The sequence below is a fragment of the Eucalyptus grandis genome, chromosome 9 (assembly GCF_016545825.1).
Source record: "Eucalyptus grandis isolate ANBG69807.140 chromosome 9, ASM1654582v1, whole genome shotgun sequence".
NCBI classification, from domain to species: domain Eukaryota; kingdom Viridiplantae; phylum Streptophyta; class Magnoliopsida; order Myrtales; family Myrtaceae; genus Eucalyptus; species Eucalyptus grandis.
This window is the reverse complement of record NC_052620.1, coordinates 16,975,634-16,997,852: the sequence shown is the minus strand read 5'-3', so window position 1 is coordinate 16,997,852 and position 22,219 is coordinate 16,975,634. Positions and strand designations below refer to the sequence as shown.

The window sequence follows — 22,219 nt, the reverse complement described above, 5'->3', positions numbered from 1 at the left end:
ATTGTCGCACAATCGTCACACGACCACCGCACGAATGCCACACGATCGTTGCACGAATGCCGCACGACCGCCACCGTAGAATTGCCACCCACAACCCACTGACCAAGGGAGGGGGCGGTCATGCGGCGGTTGAAAAAATATACCAAATGCAAATTTATCATTTTGTCACAATAGCTGGAAAAATAACTTATGAGGAAGAGTAAGAATATTATCTCTCATACCAATAGCATAAAGAGGAGTTCTAGTATCCTTGAATCCTCGAAACACACCTTGCATAGCATTAGAAAGGAGAATAGAAGGAGCCCCAATGGATCTCAATCGCAAGTAGCTTCTAGCTAAGGTTTGTATTGGAGCCTATCTAAACAAGCAACAGTTGCAATTAGTCAATGTAGTGTCAAGGCAATCCAACAATTATATCTAGAAGGGAGACACTTACGCATCTAACGCCCATAAAAGCAAAGAAGGTTTTAGCACCAAATGCTAGAGATAATGGTAGCAAAACGCCAAGGATCCCGGTAACTACTAGTGAAGTAGATGGGGAAGAGATATATTCCATTTCCTTACTACATGTAGTTGCCGTAAAATTTGGTCATCCAAAAATACGATCATTAAAGAACTGACATATTGCCAAGTCTTTTGATTAAATTGTGAAACTAATAAGATGAGATTGGAACGTACCTTCTGCTGGAACGATTTCATCATCAAGCCTTGGCTCTTCTATTTCTATAATTTCATCGTCGCTAACAAGATGAGATTGGCCATCTATCTCTAGAGATAAATCACTTTCATCATCATACGTTAACTCTTTCATTTCTATCTCTTCAATGGAGCATGTCTTGATACTTTCATCTCTTGTTAGGTTGGCACATGTTTTTCCAAGAGTTTTGTCTTTGGCGACAAGTGAAGCTGTTACAGTGGCGAAAGGGAACATAAAAATGTTCATGGCTTGATTAAATAAAAAGATAGAATATCCTGCAGCTGCAAATTCCACTGGACCTGCTCATGACAAAGTTGCTATAAGTTACATATAGTAATCATCAAATTATCATATCTCTTGAATATTGTCGCACGATCGGTGCACGACCACCGCACGACTGTCGACCGCCGCCATAGGATTGCCGCCCAACGCCCATCGGTCGTGGGAGGGGGGGTGGTCATGCGGCAGTTGAAAAAATTTACCAAATGCAAATTTACCATTAGCTGAAAAAATAACTTATGAGAAAGAGTAAAAATATTATCTCTCAAACCAGTGGTATAAAGAGGAGTTCTAGTATCCTTGAATCCTCGAAACACGCCTTGCATAGCATTAGAAATGAGAATAGCAGGAGCCCCAATGGATCTCAATCGCAAGTAACTTTTAGCTGAGGTTTGTCTGGAAGCATATCCAAACAAGCAACAATTGCAATTAGTTAATGTAGTGTCAAAGCAATCCAACAATTTTATCTAGAAAGAAGACACTTACAGATCTTACATCCACAAAAGCAAATAATCGTTTAGCACCAAATGCTAGAGATAATGGTAATAAAATGCTAAGAATCCTAACAACTACTAGTGAAGTTGATGGGGAAGAGATATATTCCCTTTCCTTGTTACATGTAGTTATCATAAAATTTAGTCATCCAAAAATACGATCATTAAACAACTGACATCTTGCCAAGTCTTTTGATTAAATTGTGAAACTAATAAGATGAGATTGGAACGTACCTTATGCTGGAACGATTTTATCATCAACCATTGGCTCTTCTATTTCTATGATTTCATTGTCGCTAACAAGATAAGATGGCTCTTCTATTTTTATAATATCATCGTCACTAACAAGATGAGATTGGCCATCTATCTCTAAAGATAAATCACTTTCATCATCATGCATCAACTCTTCTATTTCTATCTCCTCAGTTGAGCATGTCTTGATGCTTTCATCTCTTGCTAGCTTAGCACATGTTTTTCCAAGACTTTTGTCTTTGGCGACAAGTGAAGCTGTTACAATGACCAAAGGGAATGTAAAAATGTTCACATGATTAAATAAAAAGATATAATATCCTGCAACTACAAACTCCACTAGACCTGACCATGACAAAGTTGCTATAAGTTACATATAGTAACCATCTAATTATCATATCTCTTGAATATCGTCGCACAATCGTCACACGACCGCCGCACGAATGCCGCACGATCGTCACACGAATGCCGCACGATCGCCGCACGACCACCGCCATAGAATTGCCGCCCACAACCCACCAACCAAGGGAGGGGGCGGTCATGCGGCGGTTGAAAAAATATACCAAATGCAAATTTATCATTTTGTCACAATAGCTAGAAAAATAACTTATGAGGAAGAGTAAGAATATTATCTCTCATACCAATAGCATAAAGAGGAGTTCTAGTATCCTTGAATCCTCGAAACACACCTTGCATAGCATTAGAAAGGAGAATAGCAGGAGCCCCAATGGATCTCAATCGCAAGTAGCTTCTAGCTAAGGTTTGTACTGGAGCCTATCTAAACAAGCAACAGTTGCAATTAGTCAATGTAGTGTCAAGGCAATCCAACAATTATATCTAGAAGGGAGACACTTACAGATCTAACGCCCATAAAAGCAAAGAAGGTTTTAGCACCAAATGCTAGAGATAATAGTAGCAAAACGCCAAGGATCCCGGTAACTACTAGTGAAGTAGATGGGGAAGAGATATATTCCATTTCCTTACTACATGTAGTTGCCGTAAAATTTGGTCATCCAAAAATACGATCATTAAAGAACTGATATCTTGCCAAGTCTTTTGATTAAATTGTGAAACTAATAAGATGAGATTGGAACGTACCTTCTGCTGGAACGATTTCATCATCAAGCCTTGGCTCTTCTATTTCTATAATTTCATCGTCGCTAACAAGATGAGATTGGCCATCTATCTCTAGAGATAAATCACTTTCATCATCATGCGTTAACTCTTCCATTTCTATCTCTTCAATGGAGCATGTCTTGATACTTTCATCTCTTGCTAGGTTGGCACATGTTTTTCCAAGAGTTTTGTCTTTGGCGACAAGTGAAGCTGTTACAGTGGCGAAAGGGAACATAAAAATGTTCACGGCTTGATTAAATAAAAAGATAGAATATCCTGCAACTGCAAATTCCATTGGACCTGCTCATGACAAAGTTACTATAAGTTACATATAGTAATCATCAAATTATCATATCTCTTGAATATTGTCGCACGATCGGTGCACGAACACTGCACGACTGTCGGCCGCCGCCATAGGATTGCCGCCCAATGCCCATCGGTCGTGGGAGGGGGTGGTCATGCGGCAGTTGAAAAATTTACCAAATGCAAATTTACCATTAGCTGAAAAATAACTTATGAGGAAGAGTAAAAATATTATCTCTCAAACCAGTGGTATAAAGAGGAGTTCTAGTATCCTTGAATCCTCGAAACACGCCTTGCATAGCATTAGAAATGAGAATAGCAGAGCCCCAATGGATCTCAATCGCAAGTAACTTTTAGCCGAGGTTTGTCTCGGAAGCATATCCAAACAAGCAACAGTTGCAATTAGTTAATGTAGTGTCAAAGCAATCCAACAATTTTATCTAGAAAGAAGACACTTACAGATCTTACATCCACAAAAGCAAATAATCGTTTAGCACCAAATGCTAGAGATAATGGTAATAAAATGCTAAGAATCCCAACAACTACTAGTGAAGTTGATGGGGAAGAGATATATTCCCTTTCCTTGTTACATATAGTTATCATAAAATCTCGTCATCCAAAAATACGATCATTAAACAACTGACATCTTGCCAAGTCTTTTGATTAAATTGTGAAACTAATAAGATGAGATTGGAACGTACCTTCTGCTAGAACGATTTCATCATCAAGCCTTGGCTCTTCTATTTCTATAATTTCATTGTCGCTAACAAGATGAGATTGGCCATCTATTTCTAGAGATAAATCACTTTCATCATCATGCGTTAACTCTTCCATTTCTATCTCTTCAATGGAGCATGTCTTGATACTTTCATCTCTTGTTAGGTTGGCACATGTTTTTCCATGAGTTTTGTCTTGGCGACAAGTGAAGCTGTTACAGTGGTGAAAGGGAACATAAAAATGTTCATGGCTTGATTAAATAAAAAGATAAAATATCCTGCAGCTGCAAATTCCACTAGACCTGCTCATGACAAAGTTGCTATAAGTTACATATAGTAATCATCAAATTATCATATCTCTTGAATATTGTCGCACGATTGGTGCACGACCACCGCACAACCGTTGACCGCCGCCATAGGATTGCTGCCCAACGCCCATCGGTTGTGGGAGGGGGTGGTCATGCGGCAGTTGAAAAAATTTACCAAATGCAAATTTACCATTAGCTGAAAAATAACTTATGAGGAAGAGTAAAAATATTATCTCTCAAACCACTGGCATAAAGAGGAGTTCTAGTATCCTTGAATCCTCGAAACCCGCCTTGCATAGCATTAGAAATGAGAATAGCAGAGCCCCAATGGATCTCAATCGCAAGTAACTTTTAGATGAGGTTTGTCTGGAAGCATATCCAAACAAGCAACAGCTGTAATTAGTTAATGTAGTGTCAAAGCAATCCAACAATTTTATCTAGAAAGAAGACACTTACAGATCTTACATCCACAAAAGCAAATAAGCGTTTAGCACCAAATGCTAGAGATAATGGTAATAAAATGCTAAGAATCCCAACAACTACTAGTGAAGTTGATGGGGAAGAGATATATTCCCTTTCCTTGTTGCATGTAGTTATCATAAAATCTAGTCATCCAAAAATACGATAATTAAACAACTGACATCTTGCCAAGTCTTTTGATTAAATGGTGAAACTAATAAGATGAGATTGGAACGTACCTTCTGCTAGAACGATTTCATCATCAACCATTGGCTCTTCTATTTCTATGATTTCATTGTCGCTAACAAGATAAGATGGCTCTTCTATTTTTATAATATCATCGTCACTAACAAGATGGGATTGGCCATCTATCTCTAAAGATAAATCACTTTCATCATCATGCATCAACTCTTCTATTTCTATCTCCTCAGTTGAGCATGTCTTGATGCTTTCATCTCTTGCTAGCTTAGCACATGTTTTTCCAAGACTTTCATCTTTGGCGACAAGTGAAGCTGTTACAATGACCAAAGAGAATGTAAAAATGTTCACATGATTAAATAAAAAGATGTAATATCCTATAGCTACAAACTCCACTAGATCTGACCACGACAAAGTTGCTATAAGTTATATATAGTAACCATCCAATTATCATATCTCTTAAATATCGTCGCACAATCGTCACACGACCGCCGCACAAATGCCGCACGATCGTCGCACGAATGCCGCACGATCGCCGCACGATTGCCACCGTAGAATTGCCGCCCATAACCCACCGACCACGGGAGGGGGCGGTCATGCGGCGGTTGAAAAAATATACCAAATGCAAATTTATCATTTTGTCACAATAGCTGGAAAAATAACTTATGAGGAAGAGTAAGAATATTATTTCTCATACCAATAGCATAAAAAGGAGTTCTAGTATCCTTGAATCCTCGAAACACACCTTGCATATCATTAGAAAGGAGAATAGCAGGAGCCCCAATGGATCTCAATCGAAAGTAGCTTCTAGCTAAGATTTGTATTGGAGCCTATCCAAACAAGCAACAGCTGCAATTAGTCAATGTAGTGTCAAGGCAATCCAACAATTATATCTAGAAGGGAGACACTTACAGATCTAACGCCCATAAAAGCAAAGAAGGTTTTAGCACCAAATGCTAGAGATAATGGTAGCAAAACGCCAAGGATCCCGACAACTACTAGTGAAGTAGATGGGGAAGAGATATATTCCATTTCCTTACTACATGTAGTTGCCGTAAAATCTGGTCATCTAAAAGTACGGTCATTAAAGAACTGACATATTGCCAAGTCTTTTGATGAAATGGTGAAACTAATAAGATAAGATTGGAACGTACCTTTTGCTGGAATATCAAGTTTTGGCTCTTCTATTTCTATGATTTCATCGTTGCTAATAAGATGAGATTGGCCATCTATCTCTAGAGATAAATCACTTTCATCATCATGCGTCGACTCTTCCATTTCTATCTCTTCAATGGAGCATGTCTTGATACTTTCATCTCTTGCTAGGTTGGCACATGTTTTTCCAAGAGTTTTGTCTTTGGCGACAAGTGAAGCCGTTACAATGGCCAAAGGGAATGTAAAAATATTTACGGCTTGATTAAATAAAAAGATATAATATCCTGCAGCTGCAAACTCCACTGGACTTGCCCATGACAAAGTTGTTATAAGTTAAATATAGTAACCATCCAATTATCATATCTCTTGAATATTGCCACATGATCGTCGAACAACCGCCGCACGACCGTCGCACGACTGCTGACCGCCGCCGTAGGATTGCCACCCATAGCCCACCGACCGCGGGAGGGGGCGGTCATGCGGCTGTTGGAAAAATTTACCAAATGCAAATTTACTATTTTATCACAATGGCTGAAAAAATAACTTATGAGTAAGAATAAGACTAGTGGCATAAAGAAGAGTTCTAGCATCCTTGAATCCTCGAAACACGCCTTGCATAGCATTAGAAAGGAGAATAGTAGGAGCCCCAATGGATCTCAATCGCAAGTAGCTCCTAGCTGAGGTTTCTATGGGAGCCTATCCAAATAAGCAACAGCTCCAATTAGTCAATGTAGTGTCAAAGCAATCCAACAATTATATCTAGAAGAAAGACACTTACAAATCTTACACCCATAAAAGCAAAGAAGCGTTTAGCACCAAATGCTAGAGATAATGGTAGCAAAACGCCAAGAATCCGGACAACTACTAGTGAAGTAAATGGGGGAAGAGATATATTCCATTTCCTTAGATCATGTAGTTGCCGTAAAATCTAGTCATCCAAAAACAACGATCATTAAAGAACTAACATCTTGCCAAGTCTTTTGATTAAATGGTGAAATTAATAAGATGAGATTGAAACGTACCTTCTACTAGAACGATTTCATCATCAAGCCTTGACTTTTCTATTTCTATGATTTCATCATCGCTAATAAAATGAGATGGCTCTTCTATTTCTATGATTTTATCGTCTCTAACAAGATGAGATTGGCCATCTATGTTTAGAGATAAATCACCTTCATCATCATGGGTCGACTCTTCCATTTCTATCTCCTCAGTTGAGCATGTCTTGATGCTTTCATCTCTTGCTAGGTTGGCACATGTTTTTCCAAGAGTTTTGTCTTTGGTGACAAGTGAAGCTGTTACAGTGGCCAAAGGGAATGTAAAAATGGTTACGGCTTGATTAAATAAAAAGATGGAATATCCTATAAATGCAAACTCCACTAGACCTGCCCATGATAAAGTTGTTATAAGTTACATATAGTAACCATCCAATTATCATATCTCTTGAATATCATTGCACGATCAACGCATGACGGCCGCACGACTGTCGCACGATCGCCGCATGACCACCACACCGCCAACCACCACCGTAGGATTTCCACCCACAACCCACCGGTTGCGGGAGGGGGCGGTCATGCGGCGGTTGGAAAAATTTACCAAATGCAAACTTACCATTTTGTCATAACAATTGGAAAAATAACTTATGAGGAAGAATAAGAATATTATCTCTCATACCAGTGGCATAAAGAGGAGTTCTAGTATCCTTGAAGTCTCGAAACACGCCTTGCATAGCATTATAAAGGAGAATAGTAGGAGCTCCAATAGATCTCAATTGCAAGTAGCTCCTAGTTGAGGTTTGTATGGGAGCTTATCCAAACAAGCAATAGCTACAATTAGTTAATGTAATGTCAAGGCAATCCAACAATTATATCTAGAAGAAAGACACTTACAGATTTTACGCCCATAAAAGAAAAGAAGCTTGTGGCACCAAATGCTAGAGATAATGGTAGCAAAACGCCAAGGATCCCGGCAACTACTAGTGAAGTAGATGGGGAAGAGATATATTCTTTTTCCTTACTACATGTAAGTACCGTAAAATCTAGTCATCCAAAAATACGGTCATTAAAAAACCGACATCTTGCGAAGCCTTTTGATTAAATGGTGAAACTAATAAGATGAGATTGAAACGTACCTTCTGCTGGAACGATTTCATCATCAAGCCTTGGCTCTTCTATTTCTATGATTTCATCGTCACTAACAAGATGAGATGGCTCTTTTATTTCTATGATTTCATCGTCGCTAACAAGATAGGATTGGCCATCTATCTCCAAAGATAAATCACTTTCATCATAATACGTCGACTCTTCTATTTATATCCCTTTAGTTGAGCATGTCTTGATACTTTCATCTCTTGCTAGGTTGGCACATGTTTTTCCAAGAGTTTTGTCTTTGGCGACAAGTGAAGCTATTACAGTGGCCAAAGGAAATGTAAAAATGTTCACGGCTTGATTAAATAAAAATATAGAATATCCTGTAGCTGCAAACTCCACTAGACTTGCTCATGACAAAGTTGCTATAAGTTACATATAGTAACCATCCAATTATCATATCTCTTTAATATCGTGGCATGATCGTCGCACGACCGCCGCACGACCGCCACCTGACCGCCGACCACCACCGTAGGATTGCCACCCACAGCCCATCGACCGCGGGAGGGGATGGTCAATCGAGTTTTATTGAGAAAGGTCTAGGTGCATTTCCTCAAGCACAAGTCAGAAGAATCGGTTAGAAGCATTTAAGAAAGAAGATGAACTTTTTTAAGAGCCAGCAATTAGTGGTACCGATCAGTTCTACGCAATTCTTGGTTCCAAAAATTAAGAATCAATAATAGCCGATATGGCTTAAACCACCTAGACTGGCGGATCGGACCGATATGCTTTTTTTTTTTTTAAATAATAATTCTTATTCTCTTAAAGAGTAAATATTCAATCTTTTGGGCTCTCCATTTTGTAATCCGTGACCTCACCCTTCACTTGCTTACTTATAGAAGAACCACCTTGACTAAAGATGCGTAATTAGTGCCCTTAATTGACACTACATATGTTCAAGTTGATCTTGGATTAAGGGTAAAACAAACCACGTTCCCAAAACAAGAGAAAGAGATGGGCGAATGAGTCTACAATCCAAAAGCAACGCGGGGCCCAACTATAGACTTGCTCTCCCATTTCTTTTGCTACTGAAGGAAATCTTTGATTTGGCTCTCCCATCTCACCTAATTCATAAAGTTCACAAGTTTTATTACTAAAATGCCATTAAGTGGATGGAAAAGGGCAATTTACAAATCATCATAGCTGGTTCCTAGATCGGCTCAGACCAGTTGGTCTTATCCGGGACCACATGGGCCAATTCTTAGTTTTACAAATTGAGAATCGACCCTATCTAGTTCAATTTTAGGTTCTAGGGTTAGAACAACCCATCCTGGATCCGACCATCCCTGTCAATAATAATATGGACTTCTATGATAACAAGCTTCTAAAGTTATGCCAAAATGGAGGGATAAAGTGACATGGCACAATGGTAACAAAACTCTTTTTTAGAGAGCTTGGTGTATGCTCTCACGTGCTAGTTTGGGCAAGGAATTCAAGGCAGAGACAGTGAACATGCCCAAGAACCTGACAAATCAATCTCCGTAAACTTCTATTGAGTGTGAGACTCATGAAGTAGTTGATTGGGGGAAACTTGTGCATTATTCTTGATTTCAAGTATTGAGATATTCTAGATGGTGGTACACTTTAGTCGGGAGCAAATAAGTAAATTTCTTTAGATTATGCACGTAAGACAAAACTTACCGACTATGGTGCACTGATTCTAAATCATTTGGTTTCATGATTAGCCGACACTTTTACTTTCGACAAGACTATCGTGCTTCCACCAAGGAGTGGCGAGGCAAAGAAGGTAGACAAAGATCATGATGTTGGAGGCCCCTGTAACTTTGGACGTGATAGAGAAATATACTTTAGAGGAGGCTAGAGTTGATAAGGAGGCTGCCCAAAACATTAGAATCGGACCTCAGGCCCTTGTCTGAGCATGCGCGTGAGCCCAGCTCCCACACCATGGGCCACGTTGCTAGGCCGGCAGCGGCATTCGTCATCGCGGTGCTGTCGAGCACCGGGACTAGCACTGCAGGTACTACGTGGCGTTCCCCCATCGGGCGTTGCTGCCCCGGGCGCTGCAGTGATTACGCACGGTCATTACGCACCGAGCGTGGACCACGAATGCCCCTCATATATTTGCTTGGACATAAACGCAATTTCTTGAATGTAACGAATAGAATAGTAGACACCGCACGTGACCTACTTGTCCTTGTCTACCGACTTCTCCTGCACAAAACTGTCATTTTCGATACGCACGATGCTGATCTTTTGTTGATTCTTGCAAGTCATGGATACCTAGAGGGCCGTTGACCGGTTAAATCCTCCTCTAGTTTAGGCATATGCGATTCATCTAGATAGAATACAAATACACCAATTGCATTGCATTGACAAAATCTTTTTGAATTAGTCATTGACAAAATTTTCAAGCAACTGATTAATGAAAATCACTATCACGATAATATCGATGAGTGTTATCTTTTACTTTTGAAGTTTTCAAGATAAATTATTTTCAGGTTTTTAATATGAAAATGGGACTTTCGAATGCTTGTTATATAGGGTGGTTAAATGGAAATGGTTGATTTCACTAAGGAAAAAAAGGTAAGTGAGGTAATTTACCAATAGAAGTTCGAATATCATTGTATTCATTGTAGTATTCTTTTTTGTATTTTGTCAAGTCAAATGGTATAGTCGAGCATGTTTCAGTGTTTTAAACCAACACCATGATTTGATGAGTGATGTGGAGGGAAAGGAAATTGTAACGTATCAAAGTCCCATGGTAGATAGAGAATGTCTTACTAAATGACTCATGAATACACATATACCCTAGAATATTCTTTGCCATATGGTATTCCTTTCGCGTAGCCCATGTGTCTGAGTTGGGTCATTACATAAAATATCAAAGTGGGAACTTCTCTAGTAAATATGTGGTTCATGGATGGACTAGGCCCATACTTGAACCTACAAGGGTGGAAGTATCTTTGAGGCGAGATAATGTAACATGATTGTATGAATGACACATTAAACAGGGAGAGTATTGTTTGATGACTAACAAGTATGTTGTTCCTCAAGTGGAAGTTTGGAATATCCCAAAATTTTAATTTGCATGGAAGTCCCAGCTAAAAAAACACCTAATTCTAAATTGTCGTCACATTATGTGATTACTAGGGTTAATCTTTTTGAGAGCTTAGCCGACATAAACCAAATTGGGTTCTTACAAATATTGACAAGATAACCATTGGAGAAAATAAATGAAATGATAAGAAGAGAGTCAATTTTTCTTATTGATCGAATGATAAATGGAAAAACCATACAAGTAGTATTGAAAACTCGCAAATACTTTCAAATAATAGACTTGGAGTTTATTTTACATATCTAAAGAGAGAAAATGACCTCTCAAAATCTCATCCCTTCTATTACTAACTATCCTAACCACTAGATTGGGAAAAACAAGTATCAATGTTGAAATTATTCTATGCACCCACTTCAATGTCCATTTTTTTTAAATGATCATTAGTGTGTCATAACTTTTAAAAAATGATCAATTAAGTGCTCTGACAATTTAGCTAATTGGAAAATCTAGCATGACAATTTTCATAATAAAATTTACAGCGTGATTTGATGAAGCCACCTAAATGGATGTTTTTAGAAACTTTTGCTGTTAAGGTTATTGTTTCAAAAAAAAAATTGGTATTGAGTTGATTATTTGTAAAGTAATGACAATAAACTTTTTAAAATTAGAATTTTGACAAGACTGACGTAATGAGCTAAATATTCTAGCTTTGCCACAATTTTCTGTGTCTTTTTTTCTCTTTTGACTCAGAAGGAAATTAATGGAGGAAACATCTCTCTCTAAATAATTTCACTTAAAATCACAAAAGCTCATTTGCTTTCCTCCAATAAAGAAGTAAGAAAATTTTTGTTCACCTTCCATCCCTACTTTCGCATCGCTTCTTCTCTAACCTTGCTCTACTTTTGAGATCGAACAAGAGCCTTGTAAAAATAAACTACAATGCTAGGGCACGTTTGGGGGCATTTAATCCTAATTTCTTAATCCGGGAAAATCAATGCATTCAACAATGTTGTTTGGAACATAAATTGTGCCATATAATTTTAAAAAGTATAGTGCCAAAGCATTAGGAACGATAGACTTAATGTCAAAACTTTTAAAAAGTGTGTGCATAAGTGATTTTCGCGAGCTTTAATTATTAAAGTAACACGTTAAATTTTCCGACAAGTTAAGTCGTTGAAATCATTTAAGTAATTACTTTTATAAAAGTCGTGAAACTTAAATAATCATTTTGGAATAATTTTTTTGACAAAATAGGCTTGGTATAGTGATTTTTGGCAATGATAATGTCCGTTTCCATCATTTGATTTTTGTTTCAATGTGGAACTAAAATTTACCAAGCAAGAGAGATCATGGTTCAGAGTATGTTCTTCAACTGTTTTGTCTAAAATTTGGAAAGTAAAACTTAAGGGATATTCCAAAAAAAAGAAAAAGATTCACCTAAAATATGAGGAGCCTTGAAATTGAAGATAGATATCCCATCAATTTTTATTTTTTTTTATAAATGGCTATCGCTAGATAGATTGGTATAACAATCTTCCGTGCCTGAAATAATAAGGTGGAAACTCGAAAGAGTTCCTATTAGTCCGGCCGACATATCTGGCCAATATCCCCGATTATCAAGAACGTGGCGTGACTTGTCGAAGTTGACGTACCGTGCGATTTCAAAACGGGGCGTGCGACCTTAATAGCCCTTGACGCAGACAAGGGTCCCACGAAAGGCGAAATATCTTTTCCTGGCCATAATCGAAATCAAGCTTTTAATTTCTCCTCAAGCAAGCCGGGCTGTGCCCGGAACCCGTGAGAAAGAATCACCGAATACAAATTCCTCGGCATCTCCGCATCTTTTCTGATGCTCTCGCGCCCTCTCTCTGTCGCTTCCTCTCTAATTTCTGTCTCTCCTCGGCGTTTCGGGCCCCCGCCACCTTGAAAGTCTGTACTTTTTTGGCTGGCGTTATGTTATATACGCGCTAGTTGCAGCCCTCGATCCGCCGAGAAAAGATCTGCACATTTGTTGTCCTCGCCATTGGCGCTAGATGCTTGGTGGCTTTGGAACTTTTCGAGCCCCTTCGATCTCGGCTTTTACGTAAAGCCGGATCGTTCGAAGCTCCGGTTTTCTCCGCCCCTCCAAGGGCCCTTCAAATAGAGGACCGATTTTGAAGGAATTCCTGATCTGGGTCTTGTGCCTCGGCTGGTGGTTCTTCTGTATTTGAGGTACCCATGACTTTTTCTTTTTTTCCCTTTTGTTAATTGTAATTTCTTGTTCTGGGTCTTTCTTGATAGTTCTAGCAATTCTGTTGAGTGATCGTTTGGTATTTCACCTGGAAAAGGAAAAAGCTGATTTTTCCCATTACTGCTCTGTGATCGTGTTCTTTCGCTGAAAGATAATTTATACAAATGAAGCATTTGGTAATGTCTTATGTGGGATTGGAAAGAGAAATGGGCTCTGATCATGTGCCTGCGTCTTAATTGGTGTCCTCTGAGATTGCCGTCTCTTCTTTGTTCCAACCCAACAGAGATTATTAGGAATTCTTGCGCAGTCTCGATCGGAGGATGGCAAGAAAAAGGTTCCAGAAATCGGAATTGTCTTCTGAAACGATGGAGAGCCATCAGCAGCAACCGTCCACGAATGAAGGAAAAGGGAAGAGGTTGTGGAAGAAGGTGAAGTATCAGCTTGTGGAATACCACTCTTTGCCCGCGTATTTGAGGGACAATGAGTACATTGTCGGACATTACCGAGCCGAGTGGCCTTTGAAGCAAACTCTGCTCAGCATCTTCACCATTCACAATGAGACGCTGAACGTTTGGACGTAAGCTTTTGATATTTGCAGCTACCAGTTTACAGTATTTCGAACTTTAGTAGCTCCCTTTTCAAATTGCTTGCGGGCTTTTTGTTGGGTTGTTTGATTGCCTCGTACTTAGTTACTGTCAAAAGGTTGGTTCAGCGCGCTGCTTGTTTTGATCAAATCATAGACACCTTGCAATCTGGTGGGTGCTCATTCAGTTCTCAACATGAACGGCCAAAGAACGATGGATTAGCTCCTATGATATTTCGGTCAAATCTACTGTACTGCAAATTGTATTTTATAAGTTTTATTCTCCGCAGCTGCATTGTTGGGTTCCTCTGAATTTTAATATTGAAATTATAGGTTTGGGGAACATCACTATGGCCAATTTGCTCCAATTGTCCATTGAAGATTCAACTTTATTTATTAGCATAGATGAGTATTTATTTTTAAAATGGTTTGAGTTGTTCTAAGGAGAAACAAAATATGCCGACTCAATCTTTCAGGAATTTGTCATCTTAAGATTAAGATCTTGAGGTTCTTATCTGGTGAAGTAAGGATCTAGTAGAATACTCAGTTGTAAAGCCAATCCAAGGATCTGGCTAGCTTTTCCAACTTTTAGAGCTATAAGCACAACAAGTGCATGCTGGAAGCTTAACATTTGCAAATTGTTATTGTAAGAATTGCTGGGAGTTAGTAGCTTGTCCTAGTGCTTGTTAATCCCTGGGATCATTAGTCCCTTTGCCCTGTATAGTATATTTATAGTGCCTTGAATTGGGTTACTTTGACCAGATGATTCCTTGAAAATGCTTGTGCTCTTCTAAATCTAAATAGTGTGGTTGTTGACTTGTCTATGCAGTTTCAATGCCTTCATTTTAATCATCTAACACATCATTTCTCCCTCTTCTTTGTTTTTTCTCTAATTCGTTGTTTGGATGATATATGGGTAGATGTTAGTCAAATGCATCAAAGAATTTTGTATTTTCTTTGGTTAAATGGACTAGAATGGCAGTGCAACATATTTTGAATATGCGATTGGTTCCTGCTGTGTTCAGATCCTTCACTATTATTTTCCTCAGGTTCTATTAAAATGGTTGCATCTATAAAAGTATTTCTCTGGTAGTTTATAGGAAAGCACATACAGTTGTACTAGTGGAAGCTCTAATCCACAAAATATATATACTCCTATTGTCAAGATCATATATTGCCTTGTCATTGAAGTCATTTACTAGCAGCTAGTTCTGATTGATGTCTGATGCACCAAATCCAGCTGTCATGCGTTTGTCCAAATGTCAAAGACATTTTCCTTGTGATTATTGTTTGTGTGACTACACAGTGGTGAAACTTTAATATCAGTGGCTTGAAGTTCAAAATGTCCTGCATAAATAATACAGTCTCTCTGATTCTTTTTGCTCTTGCTTGACTGTAAAGCGAGATCTCATTTTGGCTCTTGCTTTTGAAAACGTATGTGAATATAGATCTCATGGTCAGAAATTATAAAGGAAGTAGTTCAGCAGCTTAGTGGAAAATAAGATGTGCTCTGTTTTTTCAGTTATGTTTCTCTTTTTAATATGGGAAGCTACGGCTTAAATGCCTCATGTATGTGATAAGTAGTTGGCCATGTCTCCCCAAGAACTGCAACGTTGTTTGATTCTCCATTATAATATTTGAATAGCATTTTGCTGGTTGGCAACTATATTTGATAATTAAAGTATGTCTCATCTTATTTTGCAGCCATCTGATTGGATTCTTCGTATTTCTTTCCCTCACCATATATACTGCTTCTAAGGTTCCAAATGTTGTGGATATCCACTCCATTCATCTCCCTGATGTACTGAGGAAGGCTGATCTACACAAAATTCATGCAGAACTGATGACATCTCTCCCTTCCTTGCCTAATATGCCTGATCTGCACAGGCTTAGGGAAGAGTTGAGGACTTCCTTGCCTTCCATGGATTTGTTGCCATCATTATCTGGCTGGCATGTGGTGGAACTTCTGTATAATTGTTTGCCCGAGCGGTTCTCCCACGATCACACTGATGTTTGTGTTCTGGTAGTGCTCCTCCTTTATAAAGTCTCCTCGTTGTTAAGTTCTTCGTTTTATCTCATTCCGTTGAAACTTTAATTGTATGGTGTGTGGCATAATGGTGTTCTCATCATATTGTGTCTTTCTGATGTCTTTCTGATGTCTTTCTCATACTCTGTGTTGGTAGCCAAGAACTTGTGTTTTAGAGTGCTTGTTTCAGCAATTTTTGTTTCTTTCTGAGGAGTCAGGTAAAAGAAGTTACTTGGGGTTGTCTATGGTCTCTGTGGGTTTTAACTATGCAAAATTTCATCAGTACAGAAAATTTTCTTTGGAGTAATTTTTTATAAGAATCTCAATCCCCTGCATCTCCAGCCTTGATTGTTGTTTATATGTGTCTTGCTAAGCAATTGATGCCCTAGTTTACATGTAGGCTTGCAGGAATTAGATGTATAGCGGCTGCTTCATCTTCTAAAGAGAGTTTTGTGTTAATATGCATCTTGAAGCAAACTAACCAGGCATTGCTATGATGTTGTTATTCCAAGATGGTTAAAAAGAAATTTGTGGACCAGCCAAGTTTCTTCTGTTCTGTGCAATCTGTGCTTATGTAATGTCTCTTTTAAATACTTTTAGAATTTGGAGACATAAACTACTATTGAAATTGATTTATGGTTACACAGCTGCTAGAAGTTATATCCTTATATGGACTTACTAAACTGTTGATATTTGCATCTTAAGTCTTCAAACGATCTTCATCTAGAAAAGTATATTGCTTGTGGCTCAAGACGACAAATGGTACTTCATTTGTGTATCCCTGCATACAATCTGTCCATCTTTTAGTTAGTGGGCATCTTCTGCGGCACAGGAATGAAGTGCTGCTTCCAATAGTGTTCAAATAATGATTGCAGTTTTTATGCTATCAGCAATGTCTTTTGCTTCTTAATGAGCTAAGTTTCGTCAAGTATATGGCTATGCAGTTTCTAAAATGATCCTGCAACCTTGCATCCTGGCATGAACTCCCTGTTTTACTACTTGCAATGATGTTCTTAAATATTTGTTTATGTTCCGTGTTGAACTAATCTGTTTTATGCTTTAAATGCTTTCAGCGGAGTATGAAGGACGATGTGCTGAACATGATAGCTCCACTCGTGACCAGACCCATTACACGCTGGCCCTTTTTCGTGTTTATGGGTGGGGCGATGTTCTGTTTGCTGGCCAGCAGCACATGCCACCTCCTATCGTGCCATTCTGAGCGCTTATCATACATCATGCTCAGACTCGATTATGCTGGAATCGCAGCTCTTATAGCCACATCATTTTACCCGCCCGTATATTATTCGTTCATGTGCGATCCCTTCTTCTGCAATCTTTACATGGGATTCATAACCATTTTGGGTATAGCCACTGTCTTGTTTTCCCTCTTGCCAGTCTTCCAGAACCCGGAGTTCCGCACAATACGGGCTTCGCTGTTCTTTGGGATGGGATTCTCCGGAGTAGCCCCTATCCTGCACAAGCTCTTCTTGTTCTGGAACCACCCTGAGGCTCTCCACACTACTGGGTACGAGATTCTGATGGGAGCATTCTATGGCATGGGAGCTCTTGTTTATGCCATGAGGGTACCAGAGAGGTGGATGCCCGGAAAATTCGACATTGCAGGACATAGTCATCAACTCTTCCATATATTGGTGCTGGCAGGCGCGTACACACACTATCGTGCAGGTTTGGTTTATCTTAGATGGCGGGATCTGCAAGGATGTTAAACCAGGGATGAGGGAGGGGATGGTGCGTTAGTAAAAGAGGGGAGCTCCGTATATATTTTACTTCTGTCGACGATTTCTCTGTAAAACTACGCAAAACTAAGTGAACATGTAAACCCGGGAGTTCCTTTGTTTCAAGCAAGTACGCCCAAAAAAAAGGGAAAAAAAGTAAGCACAAGTAGAGTCTTCCATTCTGTATTTGGTTTTGTGTCTCCAAGTGAATGTGGCTGTTCTGTTTAGCAAGAAATTGTACTTCTTCACCATGTCAAGCATTATTTTCTTCCGTGTGAACAAGAATTTCTCTCTCTCTCTCTCTCCCTCTCCCGTCTATGTGCGCACTTGCACGTAGTTGGCTGGATTAGCAACGCATGGCACTGATGCACCAGTGATGTGAACGGCCCAGATGTTGTGTTACTTTTACATGCAGTGACTGAAAATTTAATGGACACTGGTGGTAATTTTTCTGATCTGATGATATTGGCATCTCTTCCTCACTTTATCTTCGAATTAACACTACAAAAAACTCAAATTGATATTATTATGACAACTTATTTCAAACTATTTTTTTTATCACAAAAAATTTTAAATTGGTCAATTTGTGACAAATTTATTTATAACTAATTTTTTCATTATCAAAAACTTCAAATTAGTACATCTATGACAAATTTACCCCCGTTAGTTTCCATTAAATTATATTAATATCATGAAAAATAAAAAATAAAAATGGTACCATATGTGACAAATAGATAGTAAAATTCTAAATTTGTATACCCATCAATTATTACGTATCACTCAATTTAGCAATTTGATAGTAAAATTTGAAGGAAATTAATAAAAATTAAATTTATTATAAGTTTATAAGTTTGATATTTATAGTAATAAAAAATTGGTTTGAGATAAATAAATTTATTATAAGTTTATCAATTTGATATTTATAGTAATAAAAAATCGATTTGAGATAAATTTATCACGAATATATTAATTTTAAATTTTTGGTGACATTAACCCATGAATATCCTATAATTTTTCTTGCTTTGCTTGGTGGGCTTGTCTTTGAGGAGTGTCTAGTTCAAACGAGGAGCATTTTTCCAAATTTTAGATTGAAGTGGTCGAATGGAAGGAAAGAGTAGACTTAAGCAGGTCTTTAAAATGTTCTAGATCCCGGGGAACTAGGGGGTCGATAAAATATCCAGCCCACCAGAGTACCCGCCACAAACCCCCCCTTCGGGGGCTTAAGGGCTCCATCCTGAATTTTCGCAACGCCTTTCACAGTGAAATACTCGGGCGTCGTTAAGGAAAATGAAAGGGGTGCCCCCGAAAGGGGTTCCAAATTCTAGATTGAAGTTATCGAATGGAAGGAAAGACAAACTGATGGTCCTCCTGTGTGCAACAGCCTATACCTGATAGTGATTTGTCTGCCGGTCTGAAGTAAGTACTGGCTTGTGTCCGGCTAATGTAGGCCATTGTCGTGTCAGTTCGGCATGTGGATCACATTCACCTTTCGCTATTGGTTGTACGGTGTTGTTGGTTGTACAGTGTTTTTATTTATTTATTTTCAGCACTCCTCTTATTTATGGGAACTTCTTGCTGACGGTGGATGGCATTGATCTCAATCGTTGATAATGCGGGCGTCGGGATCCCTTGACTTCATCCGATGGCTGTTATCATTCCATGCAAGTGTCTCTCCTTTGTCTCATCGAAAAGCTGCATTAGATGTGTTTCTAATCTAGTTTTGAGGAGGTTTTTTTTATTGTTTTCCATGTGTGGATAAGCGGTGTCCTATGGGACAGTTGAAATCCTTATATCTATCTTGATCAACCCTTTCAATTCAGTCCACGTTGTAGGGTTTGTGAATAGTTTCTCGAGAAGATACTTGTACAAGTTAGCTATTACAGCTAATACTATCACATTGAGGGAGTGAATAGGTGATTATAAATAATTAAACCAAAATTTAAAGCAACCAAGTTCAATATCACAAAAAATTAATGTTTAATAAAAACTTTATAGTAATCAAATCTTTTAAAATGTTTGAAAAGAACTACGCAATGAGCAAACTTCACTGTGTGCAATAAACATAATAAATGAGAGATTATAAGATAGAGAAAATTGCACACAATAATTATAATGATTCAGCTTATGATAAGCCTACATCTACTCTCTTATGCTAACGATAGTCTATCGGCTAAATTCTACTAAATGAATCAATTAGAGGTTACAACAACTAAATATTTGCTACTCAAGCACTTGTGATCGAATCTTCTAATCTCACACTCTCAATAACAACCTCTAAGAGATTGCAAATTAAGCTTATGAAGACAAGTTTGTAAGATGAGGCTCTCTTTGAACTTTGGAGTTTGTAGACTACTAATCTCTTGTTCCCTTCAGCATCATGATCTCCTTTTATATTCCTCATTGTCCAAAACGACGTTGGACATAAAATCTAAGGATCATTAAGCCAATCCACCATTGGACTTGAATGATTTAGGACAATCCAATTGTTTCTAGGTTGCTGAGAATAGAGTCTTCTTTGATTTTGCTGCCCATACAACAAAGACAAGGTTTCCACAAATTAATTACTCTGTTTGGAAAGTGCATCTCATCTCCAATGATTGTCGCATGGATAACAAATCTTCAACAATGAAAGATTATGTGGATATTCATCCCTCCTGGACAATCAATATAAATAGAAAGAAATCCAGACCAAATTACTAGCCATTGCACTTCACATGATCTAAATTGATTGCAAAATCTAAGATCTTCTCATAACATTTGATTATGTGTATTGTCTTAACAATCCTCATACAAATTATACAATTATCCTTGATTATCATGACATAGGACAATCTTCATCATAGACAACTAGCCTTGATAAGTTTCTAAGTTTGATAAGTAATGTTTGATGATACATAATAGAGTTTCCACTTGTAAAAACTTACTATCATAATCATTAAACACTTATGGAAATATTTTGTCGATCTTCAAAATCATTTTAGAAATTTCCTCAACATTAGCAACGGAGGTGCATTCCAATGGGACAAAAAATAAATCCACTTGGTTTTAGACTTACTACAACCCAAAGTCACCATTCTATATGATTTGCAGAACCCAAAAATTATTCCAAGAGTCTACAAGAAGATGAAAAAAAAAAAACGAAATTGTGTCAATGATTATATACAAAAAAAAAAAAAAAAAAAAAATGAGAATATCCTCTGATGTGGAGGGAATTGCACACATAGAAATTTGAAAAAGAATTGATCCATTCAATTCATAATCCATATAGGATTCCCTAAGTTAATACTAGAAAGCAAAATGCGAAGAATCAAAGAATTATAGATGAACGTGCAAAAAGAACATAATTGTGTGAACCAAAACTCAACATTGCTGTTACAAGAATTACAAACCCTTATGGGCACCCTAATATTCTTGCAGAATTTAGAGATGGACAATTAAATAATAGAGTTTCATTTGCAAAGCAATAAAAAGAAGGCCATTGAATTAGCCGAACAGGCAGATGCAATTATAAGATTAATTAAGATTCTCCCATTTTACTCGTCCTTGAAATATGCATGAATTTGAAACCAGTGCCTCAAACTCTCCGTGAAAACATCATAACGAGTCAGCTTCAGCGGGCTAAAATTGGCCTATGGTTGATTTCGGTCTAAAGGTTTATTCGAGAATGAGGAAATTTTCAGGTTTCTCTCCCCCGGAATTTGCCAAATGGATGACAGCCTACTCAAGGGAGACTTCTCAATGAAGACCAAGCTCAAACTTGGCAGATACCAAAAACACGAGTCCTTGTTTTATCGATCAAACAATTTTGGCCTAGAAAAGAACCTGTGCTCCGCTTAAGGATGATTCGGAACTAAAAGCTGATAGCACAAGCTCTTATCAAACCCACAAGAGCAAGAGTATGGCAAAATGAAAAATAAGGAATGGTTTGATAAAACAAGTAAAATCTTGCGATTTGGTTACGTGTGCATGTTCTTGTTCGTACTTAAGACCTTTTATAACCATAAGTTTCTAGCACCTCATGTTCTAAGATTTGTTCCCCAAATTTTGGAGGCAGGCCCCATAGGCTAGTATTAGTTTTAAATGTCTTGGTAGTGATGAGCTTCTAAAATCTCAATTCCACATTCTAAAACTCGTTATCCACGTTTTGGTTGTGTCCGCAATGTTTAGGACGCGTTCTTCACATTTTTGGACACTGCTGGTATCAAATTCTAGTAACAAGTTTGATATTTATGTCAAACATTTCATCATGTATGCCAATTTGCTTCCGCCACGTGTCTAACCACAATCTTCATTGCTCCTATAATTTAGGGATGATATTTGACAAGAAAATAATTGTCCCTACACTTTTCTTCGGCTTTTAACCGATTTGGTGTCATGCGAGCTGCTTCTGCCATGTGTGCCAGTTGTCTTTGCCACATTTGTGCCAACAATTTCTACCATGTGTTTGCCGAGCACATGTGCCACCAGTATGTCAACCACTTGTCACATACAAATCTTCATTCCCTCT

The 22,219-nt window shown here is 38.2% G+C and overlaps 1 protein-coding gene across 1 annotated transcript; it reads left to right on the top strand.

Moving 5' to 3' along the window:
• The first annotated feature begins 12,905 nt into the window (after positions 1 to 12,905).
• On the top strand, positions 12,906 to 18,007 carry LOC104418434 (heptahelical transmembrane protein 4). The gene is made up of 4 exons (XM_010029780.3): positions 12,906 to 13,348; positions 13,651 to 13,944; positions 15,655 to 15,973; positions 17,050 to 18,007. The coding sequence occupies exons 2-4, from the start codon at positions 13,688 to 13,690 to the stop codon at positions 17,701 to 17,703; spliced, it is 1,230 nt and encodes a 409-aa protein (XP_010028082.1). The 5' UTR covers positions 12,906 to 13,348; positions 13,651 to 13,687; the 3' UTR covers positions 17,704 to 18,007.
• Positions 18,008 to 22,219: the final 4,212 nt, after the last annotated feature.